Source organism: Oncorhynchus keta, chromosome 20 (genome assembly GCF_023373465.1).
Source record: "Oncorhynchus keta strain PuntledgeMale-10-30-2019 chromosome 20, Oket_V2, whole genome shotgun sequence".
Classification (NCBI taxonomy): domain Eukaryota; kingdom Metazoa; phylum Chordata; class Actinopteri; order Salmoniformes; family Salmonidae; genus Oncorhynchus; species Oncorhynchus keta.
In genome coordinates, this window is record NC_068440.1 from 12880370 (window position 1) to 12898125 (window position 17756).

General features: G+C 42.2%; 1 protein-coding gene across 1 annotated transcript; it reads left to right on the top strand.

The window, feature by feature from the left end:
- The first annotated feature begins 5299 nt into the window (after positions 1–5299).
- Positions 5300–8606, top strand: LOC118399060 (frizzled-1-like). The gene has a single exon (XM_035794815.2). It carries the CDS (start codon positions 5453–5455, stop codon positions 7106–7108), a length of 1656 nt encoding a protein of 551 aa, XP_035650708.1. The 5' UTR covers positions 5300–5452; the 3' UTR covers positions 7109–8606.
- Positions 8607–17756: the final 9150 nt, after the last annotated feature.

Sequence of the window (17756 nt, forward strand, 5' to 3'; positions counted from 1 at the left end):
AGAATACACAGTGAATGGCACAAAAAAAGTGTTTTGGACAGAATTTACTAAATATAAGTATGCATGTAGGCATACATTGTGTTTACACAATGACATCGATCAAGTTTTTCTATCCTTACAAAATATTTATTGCTTTTTATAATATTTTTATTTAAAAAAAATCTTAAATAATTTCAGAATCCCCTTTCAACATAGCCAGCCAGAACTTAAAAAGAACAGGAGATGCATTTCCTGCTTATAAAAAAATAAAAACACAGAAACTCCCAGTATGATCTGCAATGTTTTTCTCTACAAAATGGTGTGTGTGTTTACCGACAGTCCTTCAGGTGACATCCTTTTAACAAAATAAATGTTTTGAGATCGATTGACTCATCATGCCGGCATAGAAGGATGGCAATTTTACGCTTGGTTGTTGGCTAACGAGACTCCGTGCACAAGCAATTCTCAATTAAATTCTGTCTGATTTGCAAGAGCTACGGGCTAAAATGAGGCAACTAAGGTTGCTGCGGAGACCGCCTGAATGGTTGCAGGCCTCCTATTGGTGAGGGGGATTGTTTCCTCCCAGCAGGTGAAGGACAGATCTGAAATGAGGACTAAACCCACTATTCACATGGCGAATAGGTTATACCAACATGGAGCAAGGCAAACTTATAGGGGCCATATACTGCTAACTTGTTAACCCAGTCCTGATTCGAGGATGGTGTGTGTGGGATTTTGATGATATATCCCTGTAAGAAGACTTGCTGTGAGGGTCTGAGGGAACCGACGTTCAACAAACCGCATGCTCCCGACATGGATCATTAGAGGATGAATTTCCAGGCCCCAAAAATATACCCTAATTGTTTGGCTAAGTAGATCTGCTTGGCAGTGAGGCTGTGGATCCAGATTGGGATCAGGAAAAGGAGGAAAGAGGCGCTGTTCCATCCCAGTCTGATCCACGGATTACTCAGTTTGGAGCCCCATGGGTTACGTGGCATAGATATCAGGAACATAAGTCATGGAGAAGAGTGAGAGGAAAAGTGAGGGATGTAAAACGTGTCCGGAGTAATTAGGTTTTAATTTGAAACATGGGGGTTCAGTGAAGGCACGCAAGGAAAAAGCATGCATACAAATGCACACTCACAAACATCTTTTCTCTTTTTCTCTCAACTATCTCACACACACACACACACACACACACACACACACACACACACACACACTGTGTGTGCACACCACAACATGTTTTACTTAATTTTCCACCTGGAATGAGAGAAGTAGCCAACTTAAAACCAAGTATTTTGGCAACTTACCACAAGAATACTAAATGAATATATATTTCCAATCTTAGCCTATTTCCATCCTGTCTCAGTGGTCTGTAAATGCATGCAAGCACATTTCAGAGCTGATATACTTTTCAAGTCTCTTTAATTGTTATGCACACACATACATTCATTAAACTGACTGGGTAATTAGACAAGCACTGAGTAACCTAATTTATACACTAGAGACAATTTATAAATGTACGGTACTCTTGTCTCCAATGGAGGCTGGTGGGAGGAGCTATAGGAGGCCGGGTTCATTTCAATGGCTGGGACGGAATTAATGGAACATACCGTCCCATTAATACCACATACCGTTCCATTAATACCACAGTGTTTGACTCCATTCCATTAATCCCATTCCAGTCATTACAATGAGGCCGTCCTCCTATAACTCATTCCACCAGCCTCCTCTGCTAGAGTCATAGTAGTATTAACTAAAGGTTGACTACGAAATAAATAATAGATTTTTCTTCCTAGTTCCAACAATAGGGTGAACGAATAATGTTTGATACTTTAAATAAACCCATGGCTTATACCTCGGCTACTGTAACACACTCAATTCAACTGGACCTGCATTGCAGCATCTATTCTACGTTGTTCGACATCGTCTGAATTAATCTAAATCTCACAGCTGAGGTATAAGGATACAAGGAGTAAAATGTCTCCTTAAGTAACTTCAAACCAAGGCACAGGCATAAACATAAGATACTGTGCATAGGAAACAGACCCTACACAGTAATTGCTACCATCTATCTTGGCATTTTAAATTCAACCAGAAAAATATCCCCTCTTCCAATGAATCTCTGGGTCCTTTTCCTACCTTCTCCCCCAGGACATGACCTAGTTGAATATAAGGGGAGCCTTTGAACATTTCATTAACCCTCTCTCATAATTCCATATGCTTGGAGTCTGAGTAGACACTATATGTTTTCTGTAAATATGGCAATTCTTGATTGTAAATATTTCTCAGTTAGAACTGCAGTACATCTCCTCTACAGGGTATGAGATACAGTAGTTACAGTATTCCCATTGCCTTTCTGACATAGTCAAGAGGTGAAACCAGAAACAGTAGATTGTCTCAAACACTTTTCTGTACACTAGTTAGTAGACTGAACAGGGGTACAGTCAAAAATGCACTGCCAGCTCAAAACCTTATATACAATACACTGATGAAAACTACTATGCTCTTGTTCACACTCATTAACTCTGATTTAGAACAGCAACCCCATGATTCTGCTGTACTGCAGCTCTCCTTAACCAGTGTCCTCAAAGACCTGAGGACATTCAACTTGATACGCTGTGTTCTTTAGAGCTCTATTTGTTGAAAATATCGCAATGGGGGAGAGGAGAGGACGGAGGGGAAGAGTTTTCATTCTTGTCTGTCAGCTTGTTGCTCCAGGTATGAATGAGCTAAAATACCTTTCCCATGCAGCGTTGGTGGAAGTGGCGCTCACTGGGGGACTACACTTCACACGCAGAATGCAGACTGGGAGACTACACTTCACACGCAGAATGCAGACTGGGAGACTACACTTCACACGCAGAATGCAAACTGGGGGACTACACTTCACACGCAGAATGCAGACTGGGGGACTACACTTCACACGCAGAATGCAGACTGGGGGACTACACTTCACACGCAGAATGCAGACTGGGAGACTACATGGTTGTGTTCAATAGGCAGCAAACAGAATAAAACTGAGTAAAATGGGGAATTACCTGGACTTGTCCAATGACAAATTCAAACGTTCTTATTATGTTGAATGCACCCTAATGAACACGCCCCAGAATTACCCCTGACCTTTAACCCCTACATGGGCAATGACCCAACAGGTTCAATAGCACAGATGGTATATGGCGGGGGGAGCACTGTTCCCCGTGCGCCGAAGACGTGGATGTCGATTAAGGAAGCCCTCCGCACCACTCTGATTCAGAGGGGTTGGGTTAAATGCGGAAGACACATTTCAGTTGAAGGCATTCAGTTGTACAACTGACTAGGTTTCCCCCTTTCCCTTTCCCTTTCCCTTGCAGCAACCTAAAATAGTACGGAGGGGAGCTTGCCAATCAGAGGAACTGTTAGAATTGTATATTTGGTTTGGTACCACCACCAGCGTAGCTATGAAAATGTATTCAAACATTCCCTACAGGCACCCAAATAATGATTCTCAACATTTTACCAGCATGTACCCTCTAATTTTGAAATGCCATTCTCTCTGCATTTCAACTCAAATTGAATTAGGAACTAATCCTTTCACAGCAGAAAATGCCGGGAGCTGAACCTGTGTTCATTTCCTTAGTTTGTGGCATTTTGCTTGCCGGGTCAAGGCCGATAGCCGGGACAAGCTGTGTTTGCACACTGGCATTGCCAGTGCAGCGGGACTAACCTGTACCCCCGCACATTGACTAGGTACAGGTGTCCCCTGTATATACTGTAGCCTCGTTATTGTTATGCAGTTTTCTTGTGTTACTTTTTTATTTTATTTTATTACTTTAGTTAATTCAGTAAATATTTTCTTAACTCTAACTCTTGAACTGCATTGTTGGTTAAGGGCTTGTATGTAAAGTAATCATTTCACTGTATAGTCTACACCTGTTTAATTCGGCCCACGTGACAAATACATTTAGATTTTATTTTGTTTGTGTAATTAAAAGATACTGTAGCTTAGTGTGGAGACCGAGTATAATGTGTCCATTTCAGAGTGAGTTCAAGAGACACAAGATACAAGTCTAGTTTTTGCTCCTCTCTCACGAGGAGTGAGCTTTTGAATGGTCACCCATGAGGAACACTGGGGATAAACAATGTCCATCAAAAGTGGTGTTAATAGGACATGAAGTAGGCTTACTGGGCATTGATACTTCGTAGTCAAGTCTGGAGATGTACTACAGTAGCAATGACGCAATCATAATCAAGACAGTTGTTTTCATAAACATTATGATACCCTGTGAAATCCTATTTGAGTAATATGCTAGTGGTAAAGGTGAACAGTATGACATAATTGCACAATGAAGCTGTGAGGTTTGAAAATGGTTAATTAAAAGATCACCTTTAGCAAAAAGCAGCATTCGAAGTACTGCCTGTACATTATCCGTTTTACACTGCTGCCCATTACAAAACAAAAGATGTGTTCTTATCTGTAGTGCAGAAAATTACTCATTGTTAAAAAAGTGCAAATTTCGGGCTTTTTAAGACCCACATCTGTTGGGAAGTGCTGACTTCCAAAGCCAGGACTGGGAGGGGGGACTGGAAACGATGCATAATTCAGTAGGAGGAGCCATGAGGTCAGCCCATTAAGGCAAGATAATGTGGCCAGATCCGGACTGCTGCTGGGACTGCAGTGACAAACATAGAAGGATAGTGCTTTTTTGCTAATATTCATTAGTGTGTGCTTTTGGTGTGTGTGTGTGTGTGCGTGTTAAGTGTATGCTAACATGTGCTGCAATATTTCGCTTTCTCCACTTTTAATATTCCTTGGCTGGCATAACTAAAGTCTCCCTAAACCTCCCTTCCACCAGCAGCCTGCAGAGTTACTGGGGCCAGCTGTGAATCTGTCACTCCACAATCGGCTTTAATTTCACACCTTCTCTCCATCAGGCGTTAATCCGACCAGGGACAGTGGTGTGGTGCACAGCAGTCTACTCTCCCAGCCTCCGAGGAAGAGGGAGGGTGCAACTTTCAGTACCCATACGATACGATAATGACATGGTGATGGTAGAGTAGATACATAGATGTAGTTTTCTCTCGAAAAATGCCAAATAAAATAGAATACACCAAAAGAATATTCACATTTTTGGACCAAATATTAACAATCTTGTAAAATTGAGATTATTCTAAAAAGTAACCTACAGTCTGTTTCAAGGCTCCTCCCTCCGTGAATAGTGGGGGAATCTAGAAACCGGACCGCAACCCTCACAGACAGTTGGAGGAGACAGAAAATGGCTACACACTGACAACAGATGGATTTAAAACCTCTTCCGAGTATCCGAGGTAAATTGTGGAAGCGACCACGCAAGGATATAAAGTAATGTATGTAGCCTGTCAGAAAAGTCTTGTCATTTATGATTTTGTTTTATCCGGGAAAATAATCTCGTGGTCTCGAGCCTGCGTGTTTACGCGCGGACATAAAGTCGCGTGTTAGAATTAATTTGGAATGGGGAACAACCAAGTTTGTATAATATCTTCCCATTTGCTGGTTCTGATTATTCTTGCACTTCTACGGGGAGCAGATGGTCAGCATGGCCTCAGTGGAATGTCCGTTCCTGAAAATGGCTTTTGCCAACCTATTTCCATTCCTCTCTGTATGGATATTGCCTATAACGAGACTATCATGCCAAATTTATTAGGGCACATGAACCAAGAGGACGCTGGGCTTGAAGTGCACCAGTTCTATCCGCTTGTGAAAGTTCAATGCTCTCCTGACCTGAAGTTTTTCCTCTGCTCCATGTATGCCCCCGTTTGTACGGTGCTGGAACAAGCACTGCCTCCATGTCGCTTGCTCTGCGAGAGAGCGAGGCAGGGCTGTGAGGCACTGATGAATAAATTCGGTTTCCAGTGGCCTGACAGCCTCTCCTGTGAATCTTTCCCTGTTCATGGAGCGGGTGAGTTGTGCATCGGTCAAAACATGTCTGGTAGAAGCACTCCTATTAATCCTACCTCGGATGTAACAGAATCACCTTATGGGCAGCGTAGGGCTGTAAAGGGACAGTTTCGATGCCCAGTTGCATTGAGAGTACCCCCCTATTTGAACTACCGTTTTCTTGGGGAGGAGGATTGTGGTGCACCTTGTGAGCCCTCAAAACCACATGGAATGATGTACTTCAATGAGGACGAGTTGAAGTTCGCCAAGATCTGGATTGGAATATGGTCTGTGTTATGCTGCGGGTCCACTCTGTTCACAGTTTTGACCTACTTGGTGGACATGCAGAGGTTCAGCTACCCAGAGCGACCCATCATTTTCCTATCGGGCTGCTACTCCATAGTATCATTAGCCTACATTGCTGGCTTCTTGTTGGGGGACAAGGTGGTATGCAACAACCGCTTTGACAGCGACGTCAAAACAGTCACCCAAGGCACCAAAAAGGAGGGCTGCACCATTTTGTTCATGATGCTCTACTTTTTCAGCATGGCCAGCTCCATCTGGTGGGTCATCCTGGCCTTGACGTGGTTCTTGTCAGCCGGGATGAAGTGGGGTCACGAGGCCATCGAAGCCAACTCGCAGTACTTCCACCTGGCGGCATGGGTGGTACCCGCCATCAAGACCGTCACCATCCTGGCGGTGGGGCAGGTGGACGGAGACGTTCTGAGTGGCGTGTGCTACGTGGGCATTAACAGCGTGTACGCTCTCAGAGGCTTCGTTCTGGCGCCGCTCTTCATCTACCTCTTCCTGGGGACCTCATTCCTTCTGGCCGGCTTTGTGTCGCTCTTCCGCATCCGGACCATCATGAAGCATGACGGCATCAAGACGGAGAAGCTGGAGAAGCTCATGGTGCGCATCGGCATCTTCAGCGTGCTCTACACGGTGCCCGCCACCGTCGTCATCGCGTGCTACTTCTATGAGCAGGCGTTCAGGGAACAGTGGGAGAAGAGTTGGGTGAGTCGGACGTGTAAGAACTACGCCGTGCCATGCCCTGGGCACCACCACCCGCAGATGTCGCCAGACTTTACCGTCTTCATGATCAAGTACCTGATGATGTTGATTGTGGGTATCACCTCTGGCTTCTGGATTTGGTCGAGTAAGACGCTGAATTCGTGGAGGAGATTTTATACGAGACTGGCGAGCAATAAACAGGGTGAGACAACAGTGTAAGACCTAATACTGTTTGTTGTCCCCTGAACACACACACACACACACAGATGCATGAACTGAAGAAAAAGCTACTGTGACACAGTTTTTAAAAAAAGTTCTAAATAAGCTTTTTTGGGGAGACATTTTTACATATTTGTATTGAAAATAGCCCACACATCTGATTCTAATCCATCACACTTTGATGTAAAAAGAAGGAAAGCTCTTATCTAGTTCAATGAGGAGAATTAGACTGTCTGAACTTTTTCATTAATTATATTTGTGCTCCATTGAACTTTTTCATGTCATCCTTTTAGGGGTGTTTCATGTGAACTATGGGACGATCTCAATTGCGTACTCCTCGCATCCTCATCTCCTTCTCAAAAATGAATAGGATGAGAGCCAGTGTACACTCCCCTGTGCAATTTAGATCTTCCCTGTATTTGAGAAACAGTCATCAAGGTTCTGTTGGACTTTTGCTGTATTTTATGGGTCATAATTGTCACGCCCTGGTCGAAGTATTTTGTGTTTATCTTCATGTATTGGGTCAGGCCAGGGTGTGGCATGGGGTTTTTGTATTGTGGTGTGTTTTGTCTTGGGGTTTTGGTGTGTATGTATTCGGATTGTAGCTAGTGGGGTGATCTAGCAAAGTCTATGGCTGTCTGGAGTGGTTCTCAATCAGGCAGGTGTTTATCGTTGTCTCTGATTGGGAACCATATTTAGGCAGCCATATTCTTTCAGTTTGTCGTGGGTGATTGTCCTTCGTGTCCTTGCTACTGGCTGTGTTAGTGTTCACTAGTATGGGCTGTTTTGGTTTTCGTTACGTTCTTTGTTTTGTAGTGTTTGTGTTTTAGATTCGTGTTACGTTTTTTGTTCATTAAACATGGATCGCAATCTACACGCTGCAGTTTGGTCCGACTCTCCTTCACCACACCTAGAAAACCGTTACAATAACCTTTTTCACAATCATTCCATAGACCACTATTTCAAACCTGGTTACAGGCCACTTCATAGTTTATTCTCGTTTCTATTGATGTATTTGTTTTACCATGTGTTTTTATGGGATGTCTGAGCATTCATTTTTCTTTCGCCATGTGTATTTTGTGATTTGGGGATATTTTACCATTAAAGTGAATGCAGACTTCTCCAAAGAAATATTAGATTAGCAGATGAGATCAATACCCCTATGTGTAAACAAAAGCCTGTCGCTATTGAACTACTTTGAATTTAGCGCTCATTCAAAGGCCTTCTACTTACGGGGATAGATCCAAAATGATTACTTTCTGCACACACAAGCTATATGACTGGAATTGACTTTGACAATAATGGAATGCTCAGTCCAGTGCCTTTGTTTTAAGAGAGTATGGGTGGAGTTATTGTCGTCGAAGTCCAATAATCCAGCTATCCAGCCTTCTACACAACTATCCATCCTCTTTCTAGTCACCAAGAGATTGTTTTCTGCTGACTCTAAGCACATGATTGTGCTTAAATGGGTGAAAAATGTAGTAATACCGCACAACACTTCAATTTATCCGGAGGCTGCATTCATTGTAGCTGGGGATTTTAACAAAGCCAATCTGAAAACAAGACTCCCTAAATTTTATCAGCATATCGATTGCGCAACCAGGGGTGGTAAAACCTTGGATCATTGTTACTCTAACTTCCGCGACGCATATAAGGCCCTGCCCCGCCCCTTTCGGAAAAGCTGACCACGACTCCATTTTGTTGATCCCTGCCTACAGGCAGAAATTAAAACAAGAGGCTCCCACGCTGAGGTCTGTCCAACGCTGGTCAGACCAAGCTGACTCTACACTCCAAGACTGCTTCCATCACGTGGACTGGGACATGTTTATTGTATTGCGTCAGATGGGAATATTGACGAATACGCTGATTCGGTGTGCGAGTTCATTAGAACATGCATCGAAGATGTCGTTCCCATAGCAACGATAAAAACATTCCCTAACCAGAAACCGTGGATTGATGGCAGCATTCGCGTGAAACTGAAAGCGCGAACCACTGCTTTTAATCAGGGCAAGGTGTCTGGCAACATGACTGAATACAAACAGTGCAGCTATTCCCTCCGCAAGGCTATTAAACAAGCTAAGCGTCAGTACAGAGACAAAGTGGAATCTCAATTCAATGGCTCAGACACAAGAGGCATGTGGCAGGGTCTACAGTCAATCACGGACTACAAGATGAAATCCAGCCCAGTCACGGACCAGGATGTCTTGCTCCCAGGCAGACTAAATAACTTTTTGCCCGCTTTGAGGACAATACAGTGCCACTGACACGGCCTGCAACGGAAACATGCGGTCTCTCCTTCACTGCAGCCGAGGTGAGTAAGACATTTAAACGTGTTAACCCTCGCAAGGCTGCAGGCCCAGACGGCATCCCCAGCCGCGCCCTCAGAGCATGCGCAGACCAGCTGGCCGGTGTGTTTACGGACATATTCAATCAATCCCTATACCAGTCTGCTGTTCCCACATGCTTCAAGAGGGCCACCATTGTTCCTGTTCCCAAGAAAGCTAAGGTAACTGAGCTAAACGACTACCGCCCCGTAGCACTCACTTCCGTCATCATGAAGTGCTTTGAGAGACTAGTCAAGGACCATATCACCTCCACCCTACCTGACACCCTAGACCCACTCCAATTTGCTTACCGCCCAAATAGGTCCACAGACGATGCAATCTCAACCACACTGCACACTGCCCTAACCCACCTGGACAAGAGGAATACCTATGTGAGAATGCTGTTCATCGACTACAGCTCGGCATTCAACACCATAGTACCCTCCAAGCTCGTCATCAAGCTCGAGACCCTGGGTCTCACCCCGCCCTGTGCAACTGGGTACTGGACTTCCTGACGGGCCGCCCCAGGTGGTGAGGGTAGGCAACAACATCTCCTCCCCGCTGATCCTCAACACGGGGGCCCCACAAGGGTGCGTTCTGAGCCCTCTCCTGTACTCCCTGTTCACCCACGACTGCGTGGCCACGCACGCTCCAACTCAATCATCAAGTTTGCGGACGACACAACAGTGGTAGGCTTGATTACCAACAACGACGAGACGGCCTACAGGGAGGAGGTGAGGGCCCTCGGAGTGTGGTGTCAGGAAAATAACCTCACACTCAACGTCAACAAAACTAAGGAGATGATTGTGGACTTCAGGAAACAGCAGAGGGAACACCCCCTATCCACATCGATGGAACAGTAGTGGAGAGGGTAGCTAGTTCGGCATACACATCACAGACAAACTGAATTGGTCCACTCACACTGACAGCGTCGTGAAGAAGGCGCAGCAGCGCCTATTCAACCTCAGGAGGCTGAAGAAATTCGGCTTGTCACCAAAAGCACTCACAAACTTCTACAGATGCACAATCGAGAGCATCCTGGCGGGCTGTATCACCGCCTGGTACGGCAACTGCTCCGCCCTCAACCGTAAGGCTCTCCAGAGGGTAGTGAGGACTGCACAACGCATCACCGGGGGCAAACTACCTGCCCTCCAGGACACCTACACCACCCGTTGTTACAGGAAGGCCATAAAGATCATCAAGGACATCAACCACCGAACCACTGCCTGTTCACCCCGCTATCATCCAGAAGGCGAGGTCAGTACAGGTGCATCAAAGCTGGGACCGAGAGACTGAAAAACAGCTTCTATCTCAAGGCCATCAGACTGTTAAACAGCCACCACTAACATTGAGTGGCTGCTGCCAACACACTGTCATTGACACTGACCCAACTCCAGCCATTTTAATAATGGGAATTGATGGGAAATTATGTAAATATATCACTAGCCACTTTAAACAATGCTACCTTATATAATGTTACTTACCCTACATTATTCATCTCATATGCATATGTATATACTGTACTCTACATCATCGACTGCATCCTTATGTAACACATGTATCACTAGCCACTTTAACTATGCCACTTTGTTTACTTTGTCTACACACTCATCTCATATGTATATACTGTACTCGATACCATCTACTGTATGCTGCTCTGTACCATCACTCATTCATATATCCTTATGTACATGTTCCTTATCCCCTTACACTGTGTATAAGACAGTAGTTTTGGAATTGTTAGTTAGATTACTTGTTGGTTATCACTGCATTGTCGGAACTAGAAGCACAAGCATTTCGCTACACTCGCATTTAACATCTGCTAACCATGTGTATGTGACAAATAAAATTTGATTTGATTTGATTTGATTTGATTTGATCTGATTTGAATGAAAAACATCTGTCACACTGTAGTGCATGTTGCGCATAATGTCATATTCATTATTCTATAATTAAGGAATAAGGCACGGGGGGTGTATGGCTAATATACCACGGCTAAAGGCTTTTCTTTCTGGGTACAGGCCTTAGCTATGGTATGTTGGCCATATAGCGCAAAACTCGTGAGGTACCTTATTGTTATTATAAACTGGTTACCAACTTACATAGAACAGTAAAAATTATATGTTTGGGTCATACCCGTGATATACGGTCTGATATACCACAGCTTTCAGCCAATCGGCATCCAGGATCCAAACTTCCCGGGTTAGTAATACAAAACAAAGCTTGCATCTGAATTTTTTTAGAGTCACAGCTCTATAATGGATGGTATTTTGAATCTCAATGAAAAATACTGATTAATTTTATAATTTCTTTGACAGAGATCAGTCATTAAGCTTTTGTTGCCCTAATGCACATGGAGGGTTGCGTTCAGTAGGCACCAAACAGAAGAAAACAGACAAACCGGGAGGGAATATATGGACTTGTCCAATTATCCTTTGCAAAATATTCTCTGTTGCATGGCCTAATGAACACGACCATGTTGTACACTTGTTCTTGATGATTCTTCATATTATGCATTGCTTCACTCCATTTATGCATTTTTGTCAAAGGCATCAATGTTGATATTGATCTTTCTGTTTTAGCGCTGTGGTATATTTTCTTACCCAGGGATTACATTTTCTTAATCAGAGCCATTCATTTTTTTATAGCACTATGTTTGTATTGAGGTCAATGTTGTTTGTATGCCGACCAATGTTTTTATATTGCATATGACTTTCTAACACCCCTTTTCTGTCTACCAATGTGTATATTAAACAGATAATACTAGCTTACCATCATTTAAATGAAAATAAAAGCTACCTCCAATGTATTCACTATAATTGTTGTTTGGACATAATCTTCCTTTGTGGTGAGAGTTACGAACCTTTTTAGATTTCGAAGAGTTTCCGCTAAAATATTGCCAATGTGGAAGTGTGCAGTATAGTGCTTTCTCCTTTGCTGCAGATCCTGGTTGTCTTTTTAGTACTGTAGCTAGTGTATCACTAATCTATTAAATGTAAGCCAACAAAGGTAACTCAAAGCTATTAGACTATTTGTAACCGCTGACAGTCTAGTGGATTTACTATTGGGTCGTGTTCATTAGATACTAAATGGAAGAAAATAGGCTGAAACAGGGAGGCAAAACCAAGACTTTTCATTTTATGTTGCAAAACGTTAACTGTTCGCTGTTGTGTGCCCTAATGAACACAACCCTGGTGTTACTGAACAGAAAAGTATACATTGAAAGAAGGTAATAAAGTATACGGCCTAGACCAGTGGTTCCCAAACTTGGGGTGAAATTGAAATGGTGTCCCCTGAGAAAATCTGTTTATATTTTCAAACAAAATGTAAGAACTTTCTTCTCTTAAAATTAGTATAGAATACAAACGTTTAGTGTGTTGAAACAGCCTGCTGGACCTAAAATTGAGTGGATATGAAACACACAGTATTAACTAGGTTCTAGTGTCAATTTGGGGTTATGTGCAGAAGAACGTTAGGAACCCCTGGCCTATACTAAAGACCACTGTCATGCTTGTAAATACTGAGTGCAATAATGGCCTTGTATCTACACTGACTATACCAGACATTAGGGCCCCTTTTTCCACCAGAACAGCCTCAATTTGTTGGGGCATGGACTCTACAAGGTGTCAAAAGCATTCCTCAGGGATGCTGGCCCATGTTGACTTCAATGCTTCCAAAAGTTGTGTCAAGCTGACTGGACATCCTTTGGGTGGTGGACCATTCTTGATATGGGAAACTGTTAAGCGTGAAACTCTGCTGTGTTTGCAGTACTTGACACAAACCGGTGCCAAGTAAAATCATGCTTTATCCTGTCTCCTCCCCGATTGAAGTGGATTTAAAGGTGCAATATGCAGAAATTCTAATAGTTTGCCTAATTTCAGTTTGCTTGTTTTGTCACAATCGTTCTACCATCTAAATCATTGTTGCCCATGAAAGTAAGTTAGGCTAGCGAGCAAGCATTTTAGCCAGGTAGTTTAGGACAACAAAAACTAAAAGTGTGTACTCTATGACAGTCATAGACCGTTTAGGCAACATGAAAGAGGAGGATGGCATTGGCTATTCTCTACAAGTGAGTGTCTACAAGTGAGTGTTATTTTCTACTTGCAAGCAGACACGGAAATCAGTACCATGGACAGCTACATCATATTTAGCTTACGTTTATTGGACTAAGTTGTTTTTGCTCTCTTTAGTCACTGTATTGGACGAAGCATAGGGGATTAGATGATGTTGAAATAGAGCTAGAATTGAGGAGGCAGCTCCTGTTTTCTTTGCGACTTGCTCTGTGGTTCAAAATCAATAGTTGTTTAGTGGTCCGAAAATGGTGGAAGGATTCACTTGCAACATACATCATGTAACTAACTGTTTGTTACGTACAATATGTTTTGTGGACTTCACCAGACAGATGTTGCTCTCCGGTTTTGTGATGAAACAAAGGTGTGGTTGAATTTATTCTGCCACTGTGTCTTCTTATTGTCTCGGCCTTATGCCTATATACCATGGTGGCAAAGGCATATGAACTATCTGGTTATAGAGCAAACAACGCAATTATCATAACACATAGGCTGTAATATGGAATTTGTTTCCTGGCTTGGCTTACCCCGTGATTTTACACATGCACCGCTACTGCCCAAAGGATATCTGTTACAATTTGTTTTCACTTTGCATATTTAAATGAGTATTATTGCACTTTTATGTAACTTGAATGTTTTGTCTCTATTTAAAACTTCTCCCTTAAACAGCATTGACGCCAGAGACTAAACTAAGAGAGGAAATACTCTGTAAAGCTTTTTTCAGACAAATAAATCGATACAGAGCCATGAGAGATGTGTTTTCAGGTTTTGTTTACTACATGTTTTGAAACTGAAAGTTGAAGGCATTTTTGTTAACTTTTTGGTGGGTCCCATGTGTTCTGAACAAGAAGACATATCACACGTTACATTTTTCATATAGATATGGGGATAACTAAGCATGGTTCACAGAAAGTTCCACGTACATCTTCATACTTAGAAATGTTACTGGTTGCTTCATATAGGCCTACTCCTACACACCAAGCCTATGCCTATTAGCCATAACTGTTATTGTGACCATGACCTGGAGAGAACAAGGAACAGACAGTTCCTGATCAGATGTGACTTTTTTTTGAGAGCCCAGCAAAACATACATTTTTACATAACATGATGTTAGTAGATTAGGTTTGTTATAATCTTGTAGTTTATGGATTTTATTGTCCCTGTGTGTGTGTGTGTGTGTGTGTGTGTGTGTGTGTGTGTGTGTGTGTGTGTGTGTGTGTGTGTGTGTGTGTGTGTGTGTGTGTGTGTGTGTGTGTGTGTGTGTGTGTGTGTGTGTGTACATTTCCATAGATTTCCATAGATCTTTCCCATTCATTTACTACTTGTGCTACTGATGAATTAGTGCAATGTATAAGGGGTGTTTGTGTTGCCATGGTTGGTCTATAACACTGCCACCGTACATCTAACACTCTGGAACACCAATCAGCTCTCTCTCTCTCTCTATATATATGTTTGTTTACCTGAATGTGACATTCCAGGTGGCATCAATCATCCCAATTGATGTCTCCTTATGACATGTGACTTAGTATAATAACTTTTTGTCAGAAGATAATAATGTGCATTTATGCAAAACTAGTTATGCACTTTCCTCTGTCAGATTCACAGTTATTGGTTTTGATAGCATAGGGAAAATGATATAAACAGCACTGCAAATGATAATGTTTAATCATTTATTGACTGTGCATACTGAATGATTTCCTGTTTTCCTACTGTATCAATGCCAATGAACCATGGGATTCTTCACCAACATACCTGAGGCATTCTCTCTCTCTCTCTCTATAATGTTGGATTGTGCTCCCTCTAGACAAGACAGCTACACACTGCTGTCTTGGACAAAAATCGGGATTTAGAATTCCCATGTCTCCATCATCTGTCAACTCCAGCATTTGAATTGATGAAATAACAGAGAGATTGTAACATGCTGCCCCCTACTGGGCACAGAAGACAAACATCCTAGAGAGCTAAATGGAAGTAACCATACCCACAAAAAAAGTTATATTACAGGTTAAAGGTTATTTGAATTGAAGTAGGTATTGAGAATATTCCTTATGAACCAGTTGCAATCCTAACCTGAGTTATGACACATTTCAGAACACCAGGTTTGGAACGTCTGTACAGCAACAACTTGGAGCCTGTTAAACACATGCTTTTGCACACATTGTTCTAAGACTTACATGATGGTGGTGATTCTGCACATTGAATCAACAAATCATGACGGATAATGCTTTACACATTACTTTTTCATGTGCAGTATGGGCCTGTGTTCAGGAATGAATAGTAGTAGTGGACAACATGATATGATTCATAATAAAGCCATGTACATGTCAGATATAGAATAACAAATAGCTGCGTCACAAGGTAATAAAAAAAAAGTCTAATAAGATTGATTTAAATTGTCAATCTTGAATTTAAAAAATGTAAGACCACAGGAGAGGACGGCAAATAGGGAGCAGTACTTCCTGGAATACACAAACACACACACAGAGAGGATAAAATAAAGTTACCAGGAAATATATAAGCCCCATAATTTCTATTAACAGATTATTAATATCAGTTTTATTTTGGACGCAGAAGGTGTATTTATCTACACACAATACCCCATAATGAAAAGTGAAAACTTGTTTTAGAAATGTTTGCAAATCTATTGAAAATTAAATATATTTACATAAGTATTCACACTCCTGAGTCAATACATGTTACAATCACCTTTGGCAGTGATAACAACTGTCTTTCCGGGTAAGTCTCTAAGAACTTTGCACACCTTGATTGTATAATATTTGAAAATGTATTATTTTTTAAATTCTTGAAGCTCTGTCAAGTTGGCTGTTGATCATTGCTATTCAGCCATTTTCAAGTCATGCCATATCTTTTCAAGCTGATTTAAGTCAAACCTGTAACTAGGCCACTCAGGAATATTCAATGTCGTCTTGGTAAGCATTTTAGGTTATTGCCCTGCTGAAAGGTGAATTTGTCTCCCAGTGTCTGTTGGAAAGCAGACTGAACCAGGTTTTCCTGTAGGATTTTGCCTGTGCTTAGCTCTATTCCGTTTCTTTTAATCCTCCCACAAAAACTCACTAGTCCTTGCTGATAACAAGCAAACCCATAACATGATGCAGCCATCACAATGCTTGAAAATATGAAGAGTGGTACTCAATGATGTGTTGTGTTGGATTTGCCCCAAACATAAAGTTCATTTCTTTACCACATCTTTACCACATTTTTTGCAGTTTTACTTTAGTGCCTTATTGCAATCAGGATACATGCTTTGGAATATTTGTATTATGTACAAGCTCCTTTTTTCACTCTGTCATTTACACTGAACAAAAAAATAAATGCAACAATTTCAAAGGTTTTACTGAGTTACAGTTCCAAGAAGGAAATCCGTCATTAGGCCGTAATCTATGGATTTCACATGACTGAAAATACAGCTATGCATCTGTTGGCCACAGGTACCTTAAAAGAAAGGTAGGGCGTGGATCAGAAACCCAGTAAGTATCCAGTGTGACCACCATTTTCCTCATGCAGCGTGACACATCTCCTTTGCATAGAGTTGATTAGGCTGTTGATTGTGGCCTGTGGAATGTTGTCCCACACCACTTCAATGACTGTGTGAAGTTGCTGGATATTGGCGGGAACTGGAGCACTCTGTCGTACATGTCGATCCAGAGCATCCCAAACAGGGCTCAATGGGTGACATGTCTGGTGAGTATTGTGGCGGATGAATCAGAATTAGTTGGGAAACATAGATAATTAAGATGTTTTATTTGCATAATATGCTTATGTGAGATACTTGTCATTAGAATGTATCCTTTTGAACTATAGTGTTGGCAGTTGCACTTTTCCCTCAGCTAGGGCTCAGTCACTTGGGGCCCAGAAAGGGGAGAGGTCAAATTTGTCTTTCACATGTCCCTGGTGCTATGCAGAATATCAGAAAGGGAAGAGGACAGAATGGAACATTGTCTTCATATGTGAATGTGTCTTTACCTATTCTTCAACCATGTGAAGGGATGGTGTGATTAATGGGGAACCAATTACTTGTCTCCACAATGTCTGTGCACCAGTCACTCCCTCCTTTTCCCATTGTGGGAAATATGGCAGTGTCTGGAAATATTGTATGTCCTCTTTGATGCTGCACTTATGCTGGGATAGTGTATGACCTAGAGGCTCACTCCCCTCAGTGAGCTTGTTCAGGAGTGGGGTCAAGAGGGAGTCTACTTTAGATGGGGTTTTCTAGAGTTGACAATTGAGTTATGC

Coding starts and splice junctions, on each gene's coding strand:
- LOC118399060 (XM_035794815.2), top strand. CDS start 5,453: ATGGGGAACAACCAAGTTTGTATAATATCTTCCCATTTGCTGGTTCTG.